General features: G+C 42.7%; 1 protein-coding gene across 3 annotated transcripts in view; it reads right to left on the reverse strand.

The window, feature by feature from the left end:
• Nucleotides 1-8,048: 8,048 nt before the first annotated feature.
• The window catches only part of LOC115132090 (kazrin), a 234,991-nt gene continuing 223,019 nt past the window's right edge, over nucleotides 8,049-20,020 (reverse strand). For all 3 annotated transcript variants that reach the window (XM_029664331.2, XM_029664330.2, XM_029664333.2), the window contains 7 exons: nucleotides 17,549-17,754; nucleotides 17,086-17,204; nucleotides 15,041-15,272; nucleotides 11,484-11,585; nucleotides 10,526-10,692; nucleotides 9,691-9,871; nucleotides 8,049-8,982 (listed from right to left, as the gene is read on the reverse strand). In XM_029664331.2, the coding sequence (XP_029520191.1) occupies nucleotides 8,824-8,982; nucleotides 9,691-9,871; nucleotides 10,526-10,692; nucleotides 11,484-11,585; nucleotides 15,041-15,272; nucleotides 17,086-17,204; nucleotides 17,549-17,754 (1,166 nt within the window). In that variant the 3' untranslated portion in view covers nucleotides 8,049-8,823. The remainder of the gene's footprint in view (nucleotides 8,983-9,690; nucleotides 9,872-10,525; nucleotides 10,693-11,483; nucleotides 11,586-15,040; nucleotides 15,273-17,085; nucleotides 17,205-17,548; nucleotides 17,755-20,020) is intronic.

A 20,020-nucleotide genomic window follows, 5' to 3' on the forward strand; every position in this document is an offset into this window, starting at 1 on the left:
ACAAAAATGTAACTTTCACTATCAAACAAGGATTGCCAAACAATGCATTTGCTACCTCTCATTTATTGGAGTTTTTTAACCATCAAAATTCCACAATTGGAAATATAACCTCTACCATATCAGAAAATTGTATTTTTTAGGAGTAAGAATAACTTACTATATAATGAAGTGAATTTGCTAAAGATATACAAAATGGCAACAAAATTAGACTACATAAAGGTCTTGGTACTATTCCCCTCTTCAAACCTAATCTGATCAGGTGGTGTAGCACGCTTGACATTTAAATGTATCTGTAACGTTTACAGGTGAATGCAATTTTTGTGAACACAGTAAAATTGCCTTTAAATGCTAAAATGTTGACAGCGCTCATATTTTTGTGCTTTTCAGTCCATAACTACACAAACGAACTGAGTTCAGATAGTTTATATTAATTCATGATGGATATAAGGCAACGGAATGTAGATTTATGTCCTTGTTTGCTTACAGAGTTTATATCAATACAAACAGCACAGAAGTGCAGTTCCTCTTTCTAAATAGGTCAGTATTTCCCCAGCTAGCCCGTTTGGTTCCTTGTAAGTTCTGGCGACAAATGTTTTTAGTTTCAAATTGGTTGTGGGAACGAAGCCATATGTTTTCTGACCGGTAAAACTGATTGAGTTTCCTGTGAGGTTTTATTTACGCCATGAGAATGGAAATGACAAGTTCTTTGGAGGTTTTTGAATAACTTCCTTAAAATTTACACTGAATGTTTCAGTAAGACTTTTATAACACTGCTATCTTATTTTGGGTTAACCGTTTTTTAAACTCCAAGTACAGATAGGACACATGGACATTCATTTCTTCAGGCATTAAGCATGCAAACACATTTATTATTGTGACACAGCATCAGTCAGATTCAAACCTATAATCTTCTGTTCTCTCTACATGGAAATTGTCCACTGCGCCACCAAAATTGAGCTAGCATGCCATGTTGTTTTACGCATACAAAGCTGTTAATTTTAGTATACTCAAACAGACCCCATTTCAAAGGAAACACACACTTATTAAGATCACTTGTGGCCAATTAGTGAGCATGGCTAACACACCTGAACACACTTATCAAGATAGAGGATAGAGAGAGTTTTGTTGATGCTGAGAACGTAATGTATGTTTTTAAATAACATTCTTAGAACTTTCTGTGAACAATACTAATGTTTTCTTGTGTTTTTTTGTAAAGTTTTCTTAATGTTCTGAGAACGGAATGTATGTTTTTAAATGACATTCTTAGAAAGTTCCCTGAATGTTACTAACGTTTTCTTGTGGTTTTTATGGAAAGTTTTATTAAAATTTTCAGGAACAATTTGAGAACATTCCCAATGTCAAACCACTTGGAGAACGTTCCGAGAACATTACCAACATTTTTTATCAAATATAACCATATTTGAACTTTTAGGAAACATTCTGTTAAAAACTTCTTCGGGATAGGGGGCAGCATTTTCACTTTTGGATAAATAGCGTGCCCAATTTCAACTTCCTGCTACTCATCCCCAGAATATAAGATATGCATATTATTAGTAGATTTGGATAGAAAACACTCTGAAGTTTCTAATACTGTTTGAATAATGTCTGTGAGTATAACAGAACTTATGTAGCAGGCAAAACCCAGAGGACAAATCATTCTGATTTTTTTTTTCTCCTATTCAATGAGATTTCATTGGGAAACTAGATTTCTAAGGGACTTGTTTGCAGTTCCTACTGCTTCCACCGGATATCACCAGTCTTTAGAAATTGGTTGAGGTTATTCCTTTGTGTAATGAAGAAGTACGGCCATCTGGAATGAGTGTCATTTGAAGTCTACTTTTTGAGAGAGGAGCATGACTTGAAAAGTAGCGTGAGTTTGTTGTCTTCCTGTATTGAACACAGATTGTCCCGTATTCAATTTGATCGATTATTAACGTTTAAAAATACCTAAAGTTGTATTACAAAACTAGTTTGAAATGTTTTGGCAAAGTTTACAGGTAACTTTTGAGATATATTGTAGTGGCAAGTTGGAAGCTGCGTTTTTCTGGATCAAACGCGCCAAATAAATGGACATTTTGGGATATATATCAACGGAATTAATCGAACAAAAGGAACATTTGTGATGTTTATGGGACATATTGGAGTGCCAACAAAATAAGCTCGTCAAAGGTAAGGCATGATTTATATTTTATTTCTGCATTTTGTGTAGAGCCTGCAGGGTTGAAATATGCTTTCTCTCTTTGTTTACTGTTGTGCTATCATCAGATAATAGCCGAAAAGCCTTTTTGAAATCTGACATGTTGGCTGGATTCACAACGAGTGTAGCTTTAATTTGGTATCTTACATGTGTGATTTAATGAAAGTTTGATTTTTATAGTATTTTATTTGAATTTGGCTCTCTACATTTTCCCTGGCTATTGGCCAAGTGGGACGCAAGCGTCCCCCCTATCCCAGAGAGGCCAAAGTAATGAAATACCAAGACAATCACGTTTTTTGTTGTTGTCAAGTACCTTAAATGTGCAGATAATGTTCCAAAGCCAAGCAACTATCCTGCACTCTTCCCAGAAAGCTGTGGGAAGGTTGTATGCAAAATAACCCTAAGACAACCATACTCTCACCAACCTCTAATAAACATATGGTTCTCAGAACCAGTTATATGCTAGCTGGGTAAACTGTAGACTTTGACTTTACCAATCAACATACATTTTCTCATGGGAACACAGAGTCTGGCTAAGATCCAAGCAGCCCTGGCCAGACAAACACAAACACCCTGCTTCCAACACACATTTTCACTTAGCCAATTTTGACTGTACAGCTTGGCCATAATAGCGGGAACCCAATAACAATGCACTTATTACATACTTCCTTATGTCTTTTTTTCTAAAGAAGTAATGTATAATTAACATAATAATAATTCCTCCGCTCTCTCCACTGGCTTCCAGTTGAAGCTCGCATCCGCTACAGGACCATGGTGCTTGCCTACGGAGCTGTGAGGGGAACGGCACCTCAGTACCTCCAGGCTCTGATCAGGCCCTACACCCAAACAAGGGCACTGCGTTCATCCACCTCTGGCCTGCTCGCCTCCCTACCACTGAGGAAGTACAGTTCCCGCGCAGCCCAGTCAAAACTGTTCGCTGCTCTGGCCCCCCAATGGTGGAACAAACTCCCTCACGACGCCAGGACAGCGGAGTCAATCACCACCTTCCGGAGACACCTGAAACCCCACCTCTTTCAGGAATACCTAGGATAGGATAAAGTAATCCTTCTCACCCCCCCCCCCTTAAAAGATTTAGATGCACTATTGTAAAGTGGCTGTTCCACTGGATGTCTTAAGGTGAACGCACCAATTTGTAAGTCGCTCTGGATAAGAGCGTCTGCTAAATGACTTAAATGTTAAATGTTAATAATCTATACCAAACATTATACAACCGGTTTGTCTAATCCTGAATGCTGATTGGTTAAAAGCGCATTCAGCCGGTGTCTCCCGACCCCTCCTGTCTCAGCCTCCAGTATTTATGTTGCAATAGTTTATGAGTCGGGGGCTAGGGACCATGCCGGACGACTACTTGCTGTTCCCAGTCCACCTGGTCATGCTGCCGCTCCAGTTTCAACTGTTCTGCTTGCGGCAAAGGAACCCTGATCTGTTCACCGGACGCTCTACCTGTCCCAGACCTGCTGTTTTCAACTCTCTAGAGACAGCAGGAGCGGTAGAGATACTTTGAATGATCGGCTATGAAAAGCCAACTGACATTTACTCCTAATGTGCTGACCTGTTGCACCCTCGACATCCACTGTGATTATTATTATTTGACCCCGCTGGTCATCTATGAACATTTTAACATCTTGGCCATGTTCTGTTATAATCTCCATCTGGCACAGCCAGAAGAGGACTGGCCACCCCTCATAGCCTGGTTTCTCTCTAGGTTTCTTCCTAGGTTCTGGCCTTTCTAGGGAGTTTTTCCTAGCCACCGTGCTTCTACACTTGCATTGCTTGCTGTTTGGGGTTTTAGGCTGAGTTTCTGTACAGCACTTTGAGATATCAGCTGATGTAAGGAGGGCTTTATAAATACATTTGATTGATATTCCACAAGTTACCACTGGTTAAATCTATGACTTTGAAATGCCTATTTACTCTGTTCTATCTCACTGCACAATCCACTGTCTCATCAGCCCAGGCAGTGAAGTTATCTCCACTCTAAAAAGCATCTAGACATTATCTCCCATTTCTTTTAGACTAACATTTAGTTTTCAACAGTGGAGATTTATATAAACCTTGCTGTCTGTCTCTCTGAAATTTGCAACGTTTCAATATTCAAATTCGATCTCCAACTGTCCCATAGTAATGAACATATAGGGATCGGGAGTCGGGACGAGAGAGAGAGAGAGACAGGCAGCGTTTCTCATCCAGTCGAAATAATGAATCAGCTGGCAAACATTTTTATTGATATATACAAAGAAATGTCAATTGAAAAAAGGTAAAATGAAATGAAGTGCAGCTAGTTTGCAATCTTTCCAGCTTCTGTTTGAAGTTATTGTGTTAGCTGTGTTGTTGGCTAGCTCCTCTGAACAATCGTGTCCTAATGAGAGAGCACATTTACTATGCCAGGCGAAATCGTGACTCATTAGCTCATTGTTATGGATGTATCCAAATAAATGTCACTAGAAAACAGCTTCAACAAATGCAGCTACTCTTGTTATTCTGTCTGCACTGTTTGACGTGACAGCTAGGCAATTATCCATAGTTGCCTAGCTGGCAAGCAAGCGATAAGAACTTTGCAGCCAGTATGGCAATGGAACGTTTAGAATGAACGACTGGGTCGCGTCTATAGATACAGAACAAAAAGACTGAACAACTGGGTTGCTTCGCTGGAAACCGAACCAATAGAACGAACGACCAGCCGGCTTGGGTAGCAGCCTTAGATTTGTTTTTCGAGACTATATCTTGTGGAAGGATGAAATAATATGAATAAATTCATCAATATAACGTTTTTAATGAAAATCTGTCAATCATTATATGAATATTTGTATTTATTTTATTTCACCTTTATTTAACCAGGTAGGCCAGTTGAGAACAAGTTCTCATTTACAACTGCGACCTGACCAAGATAAAGCAAAGCTGTGCAACAAAAACAACAGCACAGAGTTACACATAAACAAACGTACAGTCATTAACACAAAAGAAAAGAAATATAGAAAAAGTGTGTGTGCAAATGTGGAAGAGTAGGGGGGTAGGCAATAAATAGGCCCTATATGTGAAAACAATTACAATTTAGCATTAATACTGGAGTGATCAATGTGCAGATGATGTGCAATTAGAGATACTGGGGTGCAAAAGAGCAAGAGGGTAAGTAATAATATAGTCGGGTGTGCTATTTACAGATTGGCTGTGACAGGTACAGTGATCGGTAAGCTGCTCTGACAGCTGATGCTTAAAGCTAGAGAGGGAGATATAAGACTCCCGCTTCAGAGATTTTTCAGTCATTGGCAGCAGAGAACTGGAAGGAAAGGCGGCCAAAGGAAGTGTTGGCTTTGGGGATAACCGGTGCAATATACCTGCTGGAGCGTGTGCTACGGGTGGGTGTTGCTATGGTGACCAGTGAGCTGGGATAATGTGGGACTTTACCAAGAAAAGACTTATAGATGACCTAGAGCCAGTGGGTTTGGCGACGGATATGTAGTGAGGGCCAGCCAACGAGAGCATACAGGTCAAAGTGGTGGGTAGTATATGGAGCTTTGGTGATAAAATGAATGGCACTGTGATAGACTACATCCAGTGTCGGGGGCTATTTTGTATAAAAGTGATATTGCCCTCAAAGCCGGTGTTTTGAGGATATATTGGCACGGTTTGGCCAACAACACCCGTGCCAATATACCCTCCAAACACCGTCTTCAAGGGCATTATCACTTAATTGAGGTTGAGTAGGGAGAGTGAATAGACCAGCCAAGACAGACAACCATGCTGGGAAAGGATGTCATGGATCGTTTGAGCTGCCATAAGATAAACATCACCTCAACACTTCACTATGAATGCTATACACCATAATGACAAAAACAGAAGCTGCTCCGTTCATCATGGTGACTTTGAAGTATTGGGGAAGTAATGTAGCATACGGGTCTCAAGGATTTTCTTCCCCTTCACATGATACCTGTTCTGGTTCCTGTTGCTATCCTTCCTGTTCTGGGGGCGCCACTCAGACAGAGGGAGGTGGAAGGCCACTGCAGAGGACGGCTGATATTGCTCACTTCTTGGAGCTGGCAATGTCTATCAGAGAAATATACTCAGCCTCAAAATTGCTTTTAATATTTCCAGTGTATTCCCCAAAAACATTGGGCACCTTTCATATGGCCTTTATTGCAGTCACAGCGTGCAGATGATCAGATCTAATAATGCTGTGTAACATCTCAGGAACTCCACTGATATGACGACCTGGAACATAACCAATGTTTTGTACTGTTAACATCCTCTCATACTTATATCCGACACACTGCAACAACAAAAAGCCAAGAGCAGTGGGTGGCCGCGGTGTGTTAGCGATCACCTGCCGGGTGTCGACAAACAGTGGCTGTTTGTGCTTTTTCAACATGTAGAATTGTCGGGAAATGAACAGAAAATGATGGCCAATATTCTAGTCAGAGGCAAAAGGAAGGATATGATCACCCTAGTTTACACGGCAGATGAATGGGTTTGTTCTACACAATGCATTAAGTTCTGAACGTTTTGTAGCATTGCACCCTCCTGAACAGGTCCCTGGACATCCCCTGGACATCCCATAATGTCGCCTGACCCCTCCTGTCTCAGCCCAGTATTTATGCTGCAGCAGTTTATGTGTCGGGGGGCTAGGGTCAGTTTGTTATATCTGGAGTACTTCTCCTGTCCTATTCGGTGTCCTGTGTGAATCTAAGTGTGCGTTCTCTAATTCTCTCCTTCTCTCTTTCTTTCTCTCTCTCGGAGGACCTGAGCCCTAGGACCATGCCCCAGGACTACCTGACATGATGACTCCTTGCTGTCCCCAGTCCACCTGGCCGTGCTGCTGCTCCAGTTTCAACTGTTCTGCCTTATTATTATTCGACCATGCTGGTCATTTATGAACATTTGAACATCTTGGCCATGTTCTGTTATAATCTCCACCCGGCATAGCCAGAAGAGGACTGGCCACCCCACATATGCTCTCTCTAATTCTCTCTTTCTTTCTCTCTCTCGGAGGACCTGAGCCCTAGGACCATGCCCCAGGACTACCTGACATGATGACTCCTTGCTGTCCCCAGTCCACCTGGTCGTGCTGCTGCTCCAGTTTCAACTGTTCTGCCTTATTATTATACGACCATGCTGGTCATTTATGAACATTTGAACATCTTGGCCATGTTCTGTTATAATCTCCACCCGGCACAGCCAGAAGAGGACTGGCCACCCCACATAGCCTGGTTCCTCTCTAGGTTTCTTCCTAGGTTTTGGCCTTTCTAGGGAGTTTTTCCTAGCCACTGTGCTTCTACACCTGCATTGCTTGCTGTTTGGGGTTTTAGGCTGGGTTTCTGTACAGCACTTTGAGATATCAGCTGATGTATGAAGGGCTATATAAATAAATTTGATTTGATTTGATAATAATGAACTTTTTTGGTGGGTGGGTGGTGCCAATGAGGGCTTTGTCCCCTTCTGCAGTCAGTCATTCAGACACATTCACAGCATGCAGCCAGGCAGAGGTTGATTTAATGCCTCTGTTTGGGCTGCGTCATTCCAGTGTAACCATGGTGATGCAGTTATCCTGAATTAGAGGAGGAAGTGGCATCATCAAACATGGACAAGAGCCACATTTTCCCCACAGATTACTACTATGAGGGAGGGTATGAGAGAGATGACTCATTGGTGCACTCTGTGGCCTGTTATTCAACTGTTTCTCCCAGAATGTACACACACACACACACACACACACACACACACACACACACACACACACACACACACACACACACACACACACACACACACACACACACACACACACACACACACTGTCTGTCATTGAAAATAAGTAATTTTAATAACCCACGTGCCATGTTAATGGTTTTATTGAATGTATCAAATGCCACGAGGGAGTGTTCATTTTAGTTTAGACACAACAGTGTATATTAACAAACTGAAAAAAGACTATCAAACATACAGTTAATACAACTTCAAGTTTAAGTTTTCATCTTAGACAATGTCCATAGTCCCAGTTCGCAAGGCATCTGAGACAATGTCCATAGTCCCAGTTCGCAAGGCATCTGAGACAATGTCCATAGTCCCAGTTCGCAAGGCATCTGAGACAGTTTCTGTAACACCATGTTTGAATTAAACATCAAAAAGACATTTGCTATAAATCTCAGTTTTCTTTTGTTAATTTGCAATGAATCAGGAAAGTACCATGTACACAAACACATGACCATATTTCCTCATCAGCTCTTCTTTTTGAGAAACAGGCCCGTCCTCAATAAGAACTACTAAACACCAACTAATCGCTGAGCCATTTCCTGTTTAAAAAACCTTTGCACATAATGCAAATACAAAAATAAAAGCCTATTCAGTTTAAGTTTGTTTCCATGGGATAGACGTGTGTCTTCACAAAGGTCAGATTATTCGACAAATACCAGTGAGAGATGTAAAGAGTTGTTCTTGGACTATAAATGGAAAAAAGATTCCTTCTCTCTCGAAAATAGTGTAGTCTGACCAACAAAGGCTCCATCTTTCAAAAAGTACAGTAAACATCGTCTGGCATCCCACAAAGCATTGTCTTGTGCCGTACTGTAGGCACAGATGTCACATGTCGATGACCTCACACGTCGATGACCTCACACATTGGTGACCTCGATGCCCGAGTGTTTGTGGATTGGACTCCCCTCTGTCCTGGGCGGAGCTTCGTCACAAGCCTCTCTAGGCAGCGAGCCGTAGCTGCTATGACAACTCAAGTCCCGCCCACTGTGGGCTTTGGGGCTGAACCCTAAAGGAGGCTGGGGGAAGAGAAGGGAGTCAGGCCCTGTTCAAATACTTTGAAAATGCATCCTTACTTCCTCCCTTTCTTGAAGTCATCACTGATCTGACCTGTTTGGATTGGTGAAAACTAAATAGTGGAACCTGTTTTCACCTATCCAGTAATGTTAGATCAGTGGTTACTCCAAGGGGAAAGAAACAAACAAGGCTTCATTTAGCTTTTCTATAGAGTAGGCCTGTAGCCCAAGGGAGATAGTCCTTTACTGTGTAACCGACATCGTCGCTTCCTCAAGGCTTCAAACTGAGAATATCGGATACACATTAATGACGTATTTCCCTTGGGCTATAGGTTTACACTATATGAAAGCAAATACAAGAGGAACGAAGAGGGACATTCTGGCTTCAAGGCCTTTTTAAACACAATAAAGACTTGAAGCTAAAACATCTTTACCGATATTTATTTGACAGGGTCAGTGCACTTTGAAGGGATAGTTCAGAGAAATTACATATACAGATATTTGTTCCCTTGCCATCAAACCTGTCTATGGACAAGGAGCGACTGCAATCCACACTTTGGGTTTCTTAACTAGCCACGGCCAACAAATGCTAATTATTAGCATTGAATTTAACCGAACTATGCCTTTAATCAACATTTTATTGTTTACATTCAAGTTTGACAGAGTCAACAAAAGAGCAAATTTTCATCCGTAGTCTAGGGGAGTGCCCACCTTGACGGCCCGTCTCCTGAGGGAGCCTTCGTCGTCCGGGTGTGTGTGGCGGTTGGTGGAGCTGGTGGGCCGGCCCAGGGAGGCGTGCCGTAAGGGTGTGGGTGGGGAGGCGTGGCGTAGAGGCGTTGGCGGGGTGCTCATTGTCCCCAGCCTATCATGGTTTTGCTGTAGACCTCCTGACCTGAGGTGTCAGGGTCAGGAGGGAGGGGAGGAATGGGTACATTATTGATTGACTAGGTACAGATTATTGATGAGCAGATTCCTTATTGATTATGTAGTTATTTAAGCTGCCGTTCTTAGCCAGAGTGATTTGCATGTGATGAAGCTCTCCATTTTCCACTCTGAATCTGTCCTGACTTGAATCTGTCCTGACTGAAACAGATCGGTGTCCTGCACACGTGATCCCACAAGTCCCCTCTTTAATTAGGTTAAGCAAGAGATGTTGTCTATTCATCCCTATTTTTCATCCCTTTCCCTGACAATAAGGCTGCCATTTAATCAACTGCCATTTAAATCTTACAGCGCCTGAGAGGGATGCAGACAGGTGGACTTCCACTCTGTCACTTAACCCAGCCGTACTGCAGAGTGGGGATCAACGTAGATAAACCATACATCTTCACCCTTACTCTCTCCCTCTCTGTTTCTCTGATCTTTTCTCTTTGATTCTCCCTTAACCACATTTCCCTCATGACTTTGGTCTTAGCTGTATCTGTCCCTCCCTCCCTCCCTCCCTCCCTCCCTCCCTCCCTCCCTCCCCCTCCCTCCCTCCCTCCCTCCCTCCCTCCCTCCATCTCCCACTTATTTGTCATCTCTCTCTCGCTCTCCATTGCATCACCTGGCTGAACTGATGAGGACCTTCATCTCCTCGGTGAGGTGGCGGCGAATCATGTGCTTGTTGCCGGGTATACCCAATGCCGTTGCCATGGAGTCTGTGTTGAAGGAGGGGTCTAGCACCATTACAGCCCCGTGAACTCCACTGTTCTGGAGACTGTCAGCAAACTCCTACACAGGATGAGGAGGGAGAGGGACAAAAACATTTTTTTAAGGGTTCCTAAAAATGTAAAATAACAGGGCCGTCATTATAAATAGGAATGGGTTCTTAATTGACTTGCCTGGTTAAATAAGGTTGAATAAAAAATGTAATGGATATTTTAAAAAGCACACTAACCCAACATTTTCAATGTGCACGCATGCAGTGTTGTTCTATCTGCCCACAGTAACCCTCAACATTTGATTGAATAGGGGTTTGACTGACAATATTGAGTTGGGCTCTTCAGATGAAAACATCTTTGATTTTCATAGTTGTTCTGAACTAAATGTAGTCAATATCAATAGAAGGGATATCATAAGCAAAAACTCCTGTCTACTATCCATTTATTGAAGCCGTGACTCACTGTGCAGTAACCACAGAGATGACGAGCGGTTCAGAATTGATCACAAAGGTCCTTTCCTTTATCTTTCTGCACAGACAGGGAGTGTCAATAAACCTGACGCAATTTCCTACACTCCCCCATGCATATAACAACACATAAAAGCTCTCTGTCTATTGTCAATAAACACACGATGATCTCTTAGCATGATTTGAATTGGTTTGCAGTATGCACAATTCTGTTTTAATGCATACTTTGTGTATTGAATGATTGGTAACCATTTGTAATACTGACACCGGTCAGATCTTATCCTAAGTGTCAAAGATGTATCAATGAAGACTGAGTGTAAACGTCAGATACCATGTTTTCACAGTACTTGATTGTGCCAGTGTTGTTGGGATGATAATGAACCCTAGACCCCACCTTAAGGTCAATGTCTCGGACCCACTTAACGACCCGATGACACGTCCATACCACGGGATCCAGGTTCTGATGCTCACACTGAGCCCGTCTGGCCTGGAGGGCCTGGAGAGTTGAGACGCACGCACGCACGCACGCACGCACGCACGCACGCACGCACGCACGCACACACACACACACACACACACACACACACACACACACACACACACACACACACACACACACACACACACACACAGCACATTTAATTTGACATTCAAATAAACTTTACTTCCACCCATAGATCACAGATGTGTGTCCGAGTGAATGAAATTACATGTATTGTAGCCAACATGTATACACACATACATATCTGTAACGTCTACAGTGCATTCGGAAAGTATTCAGAACCCTTGACATTTAAATTTTTTTGTTACGTTTACAGCCTTATTCTAAAATAGATTAAATTGTTTGTTTTTTCCCTTCATCAATCTGCACACAATACCCCATAACGACAAAGCAAGAACTGGTTTGCAGAAATGTTTGCAAATGTAAAAAAAAAAAAAAAAAACTTAAAGATCACATTTACATACCGTAAGTATTTAGACCCTTTACTTGGTACTTTGTTAAAGCACCTTTGGCAGCGATAACAGCCTCGAGTATTCTTGGGTATGACGCTACAAGCTTGGCACACCTGTTTTGGGGGATTTTCTCCCATTCTTCTCTGCAGATCCTCTCAAGCTCTGTCAGGTTGGATGGGGAGCATTGGTGCACAGCTATTTTCAGGTCTCTTCAGAAATGTTAGATCGGGTTCAAGTCCAGGCTCTGGCTGGGCCACTCAAGGACTTTCAGAGACTTGTCCCAAAGCCACTTCTGCGTTGTCTTAGCTGTGTGCTTAGTGTCGTTGTTCTGTTGGAAGGTGAACTTTCACCTCAGTCTGAGGTACTGAGTGCTCTAGAGCAGTCTCCCAGTCGCTGCTGCTGAAAAACACCCTCACAGCATGAGTATGTCAACACCATGCTTCACCATAAGGATGGTGCCAGGTTTCCTCCAGACGTGACACTTGGTATTCAGGCCAAAGAGTTCAATCTTGTTTTCATCAGACCAGAAAATCTTGTTTCTCATGGTCTGAGAGTCCTTTAGGTGCCCTTTGGCCAGGCAGCCAGCTCTAGGAAGAGTCTTTTTTGGTTCCAAACTTCTTCCATTTAATGAATGATCGAGGCCACTGTGTTCTTGGGGCCCTTCAATGCTGCAGAAATGTTTTGGTACCCTTCCCCAGATTCCTTTGACCTCATGGCTTGGGTTTTTCTCTGATATGCAGTGTCAACTGTGGGACTTTATTTTTATTTAACATTTAATTAACTAGGCATGTCAGTTAAGAACAAATTATAATTTACAATGAAGGCCTACCCCGGCCAAACCTGGACGACGCTGGGCCAATTGTGCACCTCCCTATGGGACTCCTAATCACAGCCAGATGTGATGCAACATGGATTCGAGCCAGGTACTGCAGTGACACCTCTTGTACTGAGATGCAGTCTCTTAGACCACTGCACCACTCGGGAGCCCTTTATATACTATACCAGTCAAAAGTTTGGACACACCTACTCATTCCAGGTTTTTTTTTTTTTTTTTTTTACTATTTTCTACATTGTAGAATAATAGTGACGACATCAAAACTATGAAATTACACATATGGAATCATGCAGTAACCAAAAAAGTGTAAAAATTATATTTTATATTTTATAAAAATATATGTTATATTTGAGATTCTTTAAAGTAGCCATCCTTTGCCTTGATGACAGCTTTTCACAGTCTTGGCATTCTCTCAACCAGCTTCATGAGGTAGTCACCTCAAATGCATTTCAATTAACAGTTGTGCCTTGTTAAAAGTTAATTTGTGGAATTTCTTTCTTTCTTAATGTGTTTGAGCCAATCAGTTGTGTTGTGACAAGGTAGGGGTGGTATACAGAAGATAGCCCTATTTGGTAAAAGACCAAGTTCATATTATGGCAAGAACAGCTCAAATAAGCAAAGAGAAACGATAGTTCATCATTACTTTCAGACATGAAGATCAGTCAATCCAGAACATTTCAAGTTTCTTCAAGTGCAGTACCAAAAACCATCAAGTGCTATGATGAAACTGGCTCTCATGAGGACCGCCACAGTTAGAAGGACCTAGAGTTAACTTTGCTGCAGAGGATAAGTTCATTAGAGTTAACTGCACCACAAATTGCAGCCCAAATAAATGCTTCACAGAGTTCAAGTAACAGACACATTTCAACATCAACTGTTCAGATTAGACTGTGTGAATCAAGCCTTCGTGGGAGAATTGCTGAAAAGAAATCACATCTAAAGGACACCAATAAAATAAGATACTTGCTTGGGCCAAGAAACACGAGCAATAGACATGTGGAAAACTGTCCTTTGGTCTGGAGTCCAAATGGGAGATTTTTGGTTCCAACCGCTGTGTCTTTGTGAGACTCAGAGTAGGTGAAAGGATGATCTCTGCATGTGTGGTTCCCATCGTGAAACACAAAGGAGGTGTGATGGTGTGAGGGGGGGGGGGGGGCTTTGCTGATGACACTGTTGTGATTTATTTCAAATTCAAGGTACACTTAATCAGCATGGCTACCACAGCATTCTGCAGAGATCTGCTATCCCATCTGGTTTGCGCTTAGTTGGACCACCATTTGTTTTTCAATGGGACAATGACCCAAAACACACCTCCAGGCTGTGTAAGGGCTTTTTGACCAAGAAGGAGAGGGATGGTGCTGAATCAGATGACCTGGCCTTTGAGATGGTTTGAGATGAGTTGGACTGCAGAGTGAAGGAAAAGCAGCCAACAAGTGTTCACCATATGTGGGAACTCCTTCAAGACTGTTGGACAAGCTTTCTTCATGAAGCTGGTTGAGAGAATGCCAAGAGTGTGCAAAGCTGTCATCAAGGCAAGGGGTGGCTATTTTGAAGAATCTCAAATATAAAATATATTTAGATTTGTTTAACACTTTTTTGGTTACTAAATTATTCCATATGTGTTATTTCATAGTTTTGATGTCTCAACTATTATTATACAATGTAGAAAATAGTAAAAAAAATAAAGAAAAACCCTTGGAGAAGGTGTGTCCAAAATTTTCACTGGTATACTGTAGATTGGTGTGTGCCTTTCCAAATCAAGTCTAATCAATTGAATTTACTACAGGCGGACTGAAACAGCTCAAGGATGGAAACATGATGCATCTGAGATCAATTTCGAATCTCATAGCAAAGGGTCTGAATACTTATGTAAATACGGTACTTCTGGTTTTATATATTTACAAATATTTATAAAAACCTGTTTTCGCTTTGTAATTATGGGGTATTGTGTGTAGATTGATGAGGATTTATATTTATTTGATCCATTTTAAAATAAGGCACTAAAGTAACAAAATGTGGAAAAAGGGAAGGGATCTGAATACTTCCCGAATGCACTGTATATCTGTATGTCCAGTATGTAAGCTCAGTGCACTTTTGCACATGTCATGTATTGGTAATGTTTATGTATAGCATATACAGTTTGTTGTTTGCATGACACCTACCTCCTTATCGAAGTGGAGCGTGTGCAGCAGCTCGATGCCCAGCACCAGGCTGACCTGGTGGGCCTTCTTGGTGACATTGAGAGACCTCTCAAGGTCCCGGCGTGTCAGGGAGTTGAGCATGCGCCCATCCACCAGGTGTGTGTGGAAGGCCTGAGAGTACTGTGGCAGCCCTACGTCGCTCAGCCAGGCCTTGGCCACCCAGTGGTGGTCCATGTCTGCAGCCTTGGACAGCCTGGAGTGAAAAGAGAGAAGAAAAGAGAAAAGAGATAAAAAGAAGACAGAGGTCAGGTCTGGTAAAGAGATGATCAACATTTTGTATGCCATAAAAAGAATTTTTCGGGTTGAAAAGTATAATGAACAAAAATATAAACACAACATAAAACAATTTCAAAATTTTTACTGAGTTACAGTTCATTTCAAGAAATCAGTCAATTAAAATAAATTCATTAGGCCCTAATGGCTGGGAAGGGGCGTAGCCATGGGAGAGCCTGGGAAGGCAAAGTCCCACCCACTGGGGAGCCGGGCCCAGCCAATCAGAATACTTTTTTTTTCCACACAAAAGGGAAGCCGTTGGTGGAGGTCCAATTCTCTAAAATGACGTTTGAGGCGGCTTATGGTAGAGAAATGAACATTCAATTCTCTAGCAACATCTCTGATGGACATTCTTGCAGTCAGCATACCAATTGGCCACTTTTTGTTGTTGTTGTACCTTTACCCCTTTTTTCTCCCCAATTGGTAGTTGCGGTCTTGTCCCATCACTGCAATTCCCCTATGGACACGGGAGAGGTCAAGGTCGGGAGCCATGCGTCTTTCAGAACACGACCGTGTCAAGCCAAACTGCTAGCTTTACCCAGAAGCCGGCCGCACCAATGTGTTGGAGGACACACCGTCCAGCTGGCAACTGAGTTGCTACAGCGCGATGGGACAAGGAAATCCCGACCCGACCAAACCCTCCCCTAACACGACGCTCTGCCAATTGTGCGCCGCCTCATGGGTCTCCAGGACACGTCCGGTTGTGACACTGCCTGGGATCGAACCCGGGTCTGTAGTGACGCCTCAAGCACTGCGATGCAGTGCCTTAGACCGGTGCGTCACTTGGGAGGCCCCAATCTCTCAAACTTGAGACATCTGGGGTATAGTGTTACGTGACAAACTGCACATTTTTGAGTGGCCTTTAATTGTCCACAGCACAAATCAAATCAAATTTATTTATATAGCCCTTCGTACATCAGCTGATATCTCAAAGTGCTGTACAGAAACCCAGCCTAAAACCCCAAACAGCAAGCAATGCAGGTGTAGAAGCAATGCAAGGTGCACCTGTGTAATGATCATGCTGTTTAATCAACTGCTTGATATGCCACACCTGTCAGGTGGATGGATTATCTTGGCAAATAAGAAATGCTCACTAACAGGGATGTAAAACATTTGTGCACAACATTTTTGCGAAACAGGGCGTTTTGTGCAAACGTCAGCTTGACGTGATTGAAATCAGTTTTGCTTTCTGCGGTGTAAAGAGTATATCCTCCATATTGGACTTGTATTCCCAGACAGTGGTGTTGGGGTAGTTCATTCCAATTCCAGCCACTCCAGAGGTTGAATTGAATCCATGTCCAATTCAACATCCAGGAGCTAGCCTGAAATTGATCTAAACTCTACTTGAAAGCAATAACATTACAACTTACATTCTAGTGTTAAATGCTTTGGAACACTTGTGGGCAACGGCTCAAATTCCAAATCTGTGTTTGCCAAACCCTGTATATCTCTAGCTCTGATGAACGTTTAACCTTGCTAACATTAGTGTGCCTGTCACATATGGTGTTATGCAGTTTGATAGAATAGTGTTATTCATGTTTTACCATCTCACACTTGATGTAGCAAACAACTACTGTATATTTGTGAAGTAGTAGAGTAAACCTTTAACCGCAGATCCAGAGTCAGAAATAATTTTACCCTCCCAATGTTTAAGGTTAAGATTTGGGGTTGGGTAATCTGATGCTAGAGCTGTTTTTTCTGTGAGAGGGAGTATGAGGAGCTGAGCATCTCACCCCCTGCCGCTCTCGGCTTCCCTGTAGTCCTCGATGGCCAGCCGGAGCTTCCTGCGGTGCATAGAACTGGTGACCCCTAACCCCAGCTCCAGGTCCTCATCTGACAGGCCTAGCAGCACCTGCAAAGGGGTCAAAGGTCAAACCACACTCTATTGTAGCTGTAGTGGATTCCCTGATTGTGATTTCACAAGTACCTTTGATTTACGCAGCAGCATGTACTGGATGGGTGGAGTTGACAATTGATTTAGAAACGGCCAATCTCTTGACGGAAAGTCTCCAGGCTCCAGCACACACAACCAATCTGTCCATTTCTGTATCAAATGTCAACTCTCTCCACCGTCAGGACATGCTGATGTGAAAATCAAATGAATCAACCTCTGAAATGGATATCCAGAAAGCCACATGGTTTTGATTGAATACTGGCCTAAGTCTTCCTACAGTTTGACGTCATCTCGGATCATACCTTGCCACTCTTCACATTCTCTGAGCAGGCGCGAATGTACATGGGCATCGCCATGACGACCTCCAGCCAGGCCTGCACGGTGCCCGCCCTCCACAGCGACATGGGCATGCCACGGGCAAGCTCCACCTGCTGGAGGCGGTCCAGCTGATCCTCCCCGTCCGATAGGCTGAGACTGAGGCGGGTGGGGCTTGAGAGACTGTCTGAGTCTGGATAGGTGGGCGAGGGGGAGTGGGAGGAGAGATATGAGCAGGATGATTTTGGAAGATGAGAGAGTGGTAGTAAGGGGGCAGTGGCTCTTCTATAAGAACAGACAAGGATCATAGTAACCAAAAGGAGACAGAGAGCCCTTGCTCTGCTGTTTGGCTTCTGTTTATGAGACAGAACTTTGGAATGATATAACACAGTTTAACTACTTGACAGCTCTAGCGCAGAGCCCAACCCAATAGTTTGCCAGGGCTCAAAACTGTTTGTAAAGAAACTATTCAAAGTTTCAAACAAACTTATGAAGTATTTACGAAGTCCATTCAAAGAGTAGCTGTTATACACCGCAGGGCCATTACATTAAAGCTGTTAAACACCGCTTAGCCATTATGCCTTATTAGCCTGCAAGACCAGCTCCTTAACAACAGAGAGGAGCAAACCCGCACCGTAATAATGATATAGTATTGTACTTTGTTATGAACGCAATTGTGTAAGCAAGTGAGGTCCCTATATATCATAGCTAGGGTCATTAGTTGAATAGGGAGAGTTTATTAACTATCTGATAAACGTGTAGGAGTGCAGTCTCCCTCAGAAGCAATATCCCCTTTGCCTTGTTAGTGAATACGCCAGCAGGTGGCGGTCTAAGGCTTCTTTGGCATGAACTTCTACTGTATAAACGAATGGTATCGTCCCTCAGTGAAAAAAAAGTATTGTCATTAAAATATGTACAACATAAAGGTAATTTTTCCTGTAGCAATAATCACACAACTCATCAGAAATACCAGGGTTATGTAGTCCTTATCATTGAAATAAGAATGACACAAGAATAATGAGATGATCACTTCAACGTTTCTGTCATCAGGCTTATACTGTAGCAGATTCACATTGCTTTTTTAAATTACCCACTCAACGACAATGTTGTAAGCTGTCTTCAGTCCTTCTGGAAAATTGCTGCCATTTTTTTGGCCGGCAGGCAGGCGGGAGGGGGGCACCAAATGAAGAATGACTTATAATTACATTATGGCTAAGAGCCTAGTCATATCCCAAGGTAAGGACACAGAAGAATGGAGGAATTGTCCTGCTAGCTTCTTGAAAGGGCCTCCACTCTCTATGGCTGCTTTGTGTTCACACTTGGTTGCATAATAAAGATGTGAAAACATTGCAGCACAACCCCATAGCCTATACTATCAGCACAGAACAGGTGTTTCAGTCTCAGTGGGTGTCTGGCAAAACAGAACAACAGGTATTCATTCTGCACAGTTTCCTCCCCAATGATTTCCTTCACCATTCCTTCAAGTCTTTCTTGATTCACGGCAGGAAGTGTAGCAAAGAAAAAAACGAAACTTTCAGAGATGGTACATTCATTCTAGTGTTTGGTTCATGCAAACAAACATCCTGCTAATTGGTCAGTAAAAGTTCAAGTTTGACATTGCTAGTAGACGCTTTCTGTATCCCCTCCACGATAGTATGTACTGTTTCTCAAACAACCTAATAATTGGCTACGAGCTAGAGTAACGCACAAATTTGAGCAGACTGTCTGTTTAGGTGCACGCTTATAATACCATATATATATATAAATATATATAACCTTTTCACACTACTGAGCCAAACCAAGCTGAGCCAGCACTGTACGGTTCGGGTCGGCACGATAGCGTGAAAAGAGTATTTAAATAGAGCAGTTGAGTGAGGGTTATCTCTGGGACCCTCCCACCCAGTCCAGATGGCTGCTTCAGTTTAACCAGCATGGGAAGGAGCCAAGCCGGGCACCACAAATTCAAAACCACCAGCCTCCACTGTCCAACAGACGTTTGAAGAGCAACCAGTTGCCATGGAGACGGGCCAGTCTGTCTGCGTTGGGAGCAGTTTGTGCGTGACACTGTGAGAATGTTTCATTACACTCTGCTCAACACTCACTCTGTGTTTTGAAACAATAACACCAAAGGCGATGCACCTGGATTTATACATTGATTTGATATGCTGTACTATAAAACAGATGAACAACAGCCATTCTCCTCCAAAAAATAAAACTAGACTCTCACTTGTGAAAGTGTCTACAACCCCTATTAATAAATATGAGGGCTAAGGGCTACTTCTAAACAGATTATATTACCCCATGTTGACCCTCCATGGAGATATGCGCTCCCTCTGACTTTTGTGATAAAGATGATCAAATTAACGGAGACGTTGGAGGCAATCCCACTGGGCACAAACTGGTTGAATCAGCGTTGTTTCAAAATCATTTGCCCTCGTATTGTGATGTGGAAGCTATGT

This window comes from Oncorhynchus nerka, linkage group LG7 (genome assembly GCF_034236695.1).
Source record: "Oncorhynchus nerka isolate Pitt River linkage group LG7, Oner_Uvic_2.0, whole genome shotgun sequence".
Lineage (NCBI taxonomy): Eukaryota > Metazoa > Chordata > Actinopteri > Salmoniformes > Salmonidae > Oncorhynchus > Oncorhynchus nerka.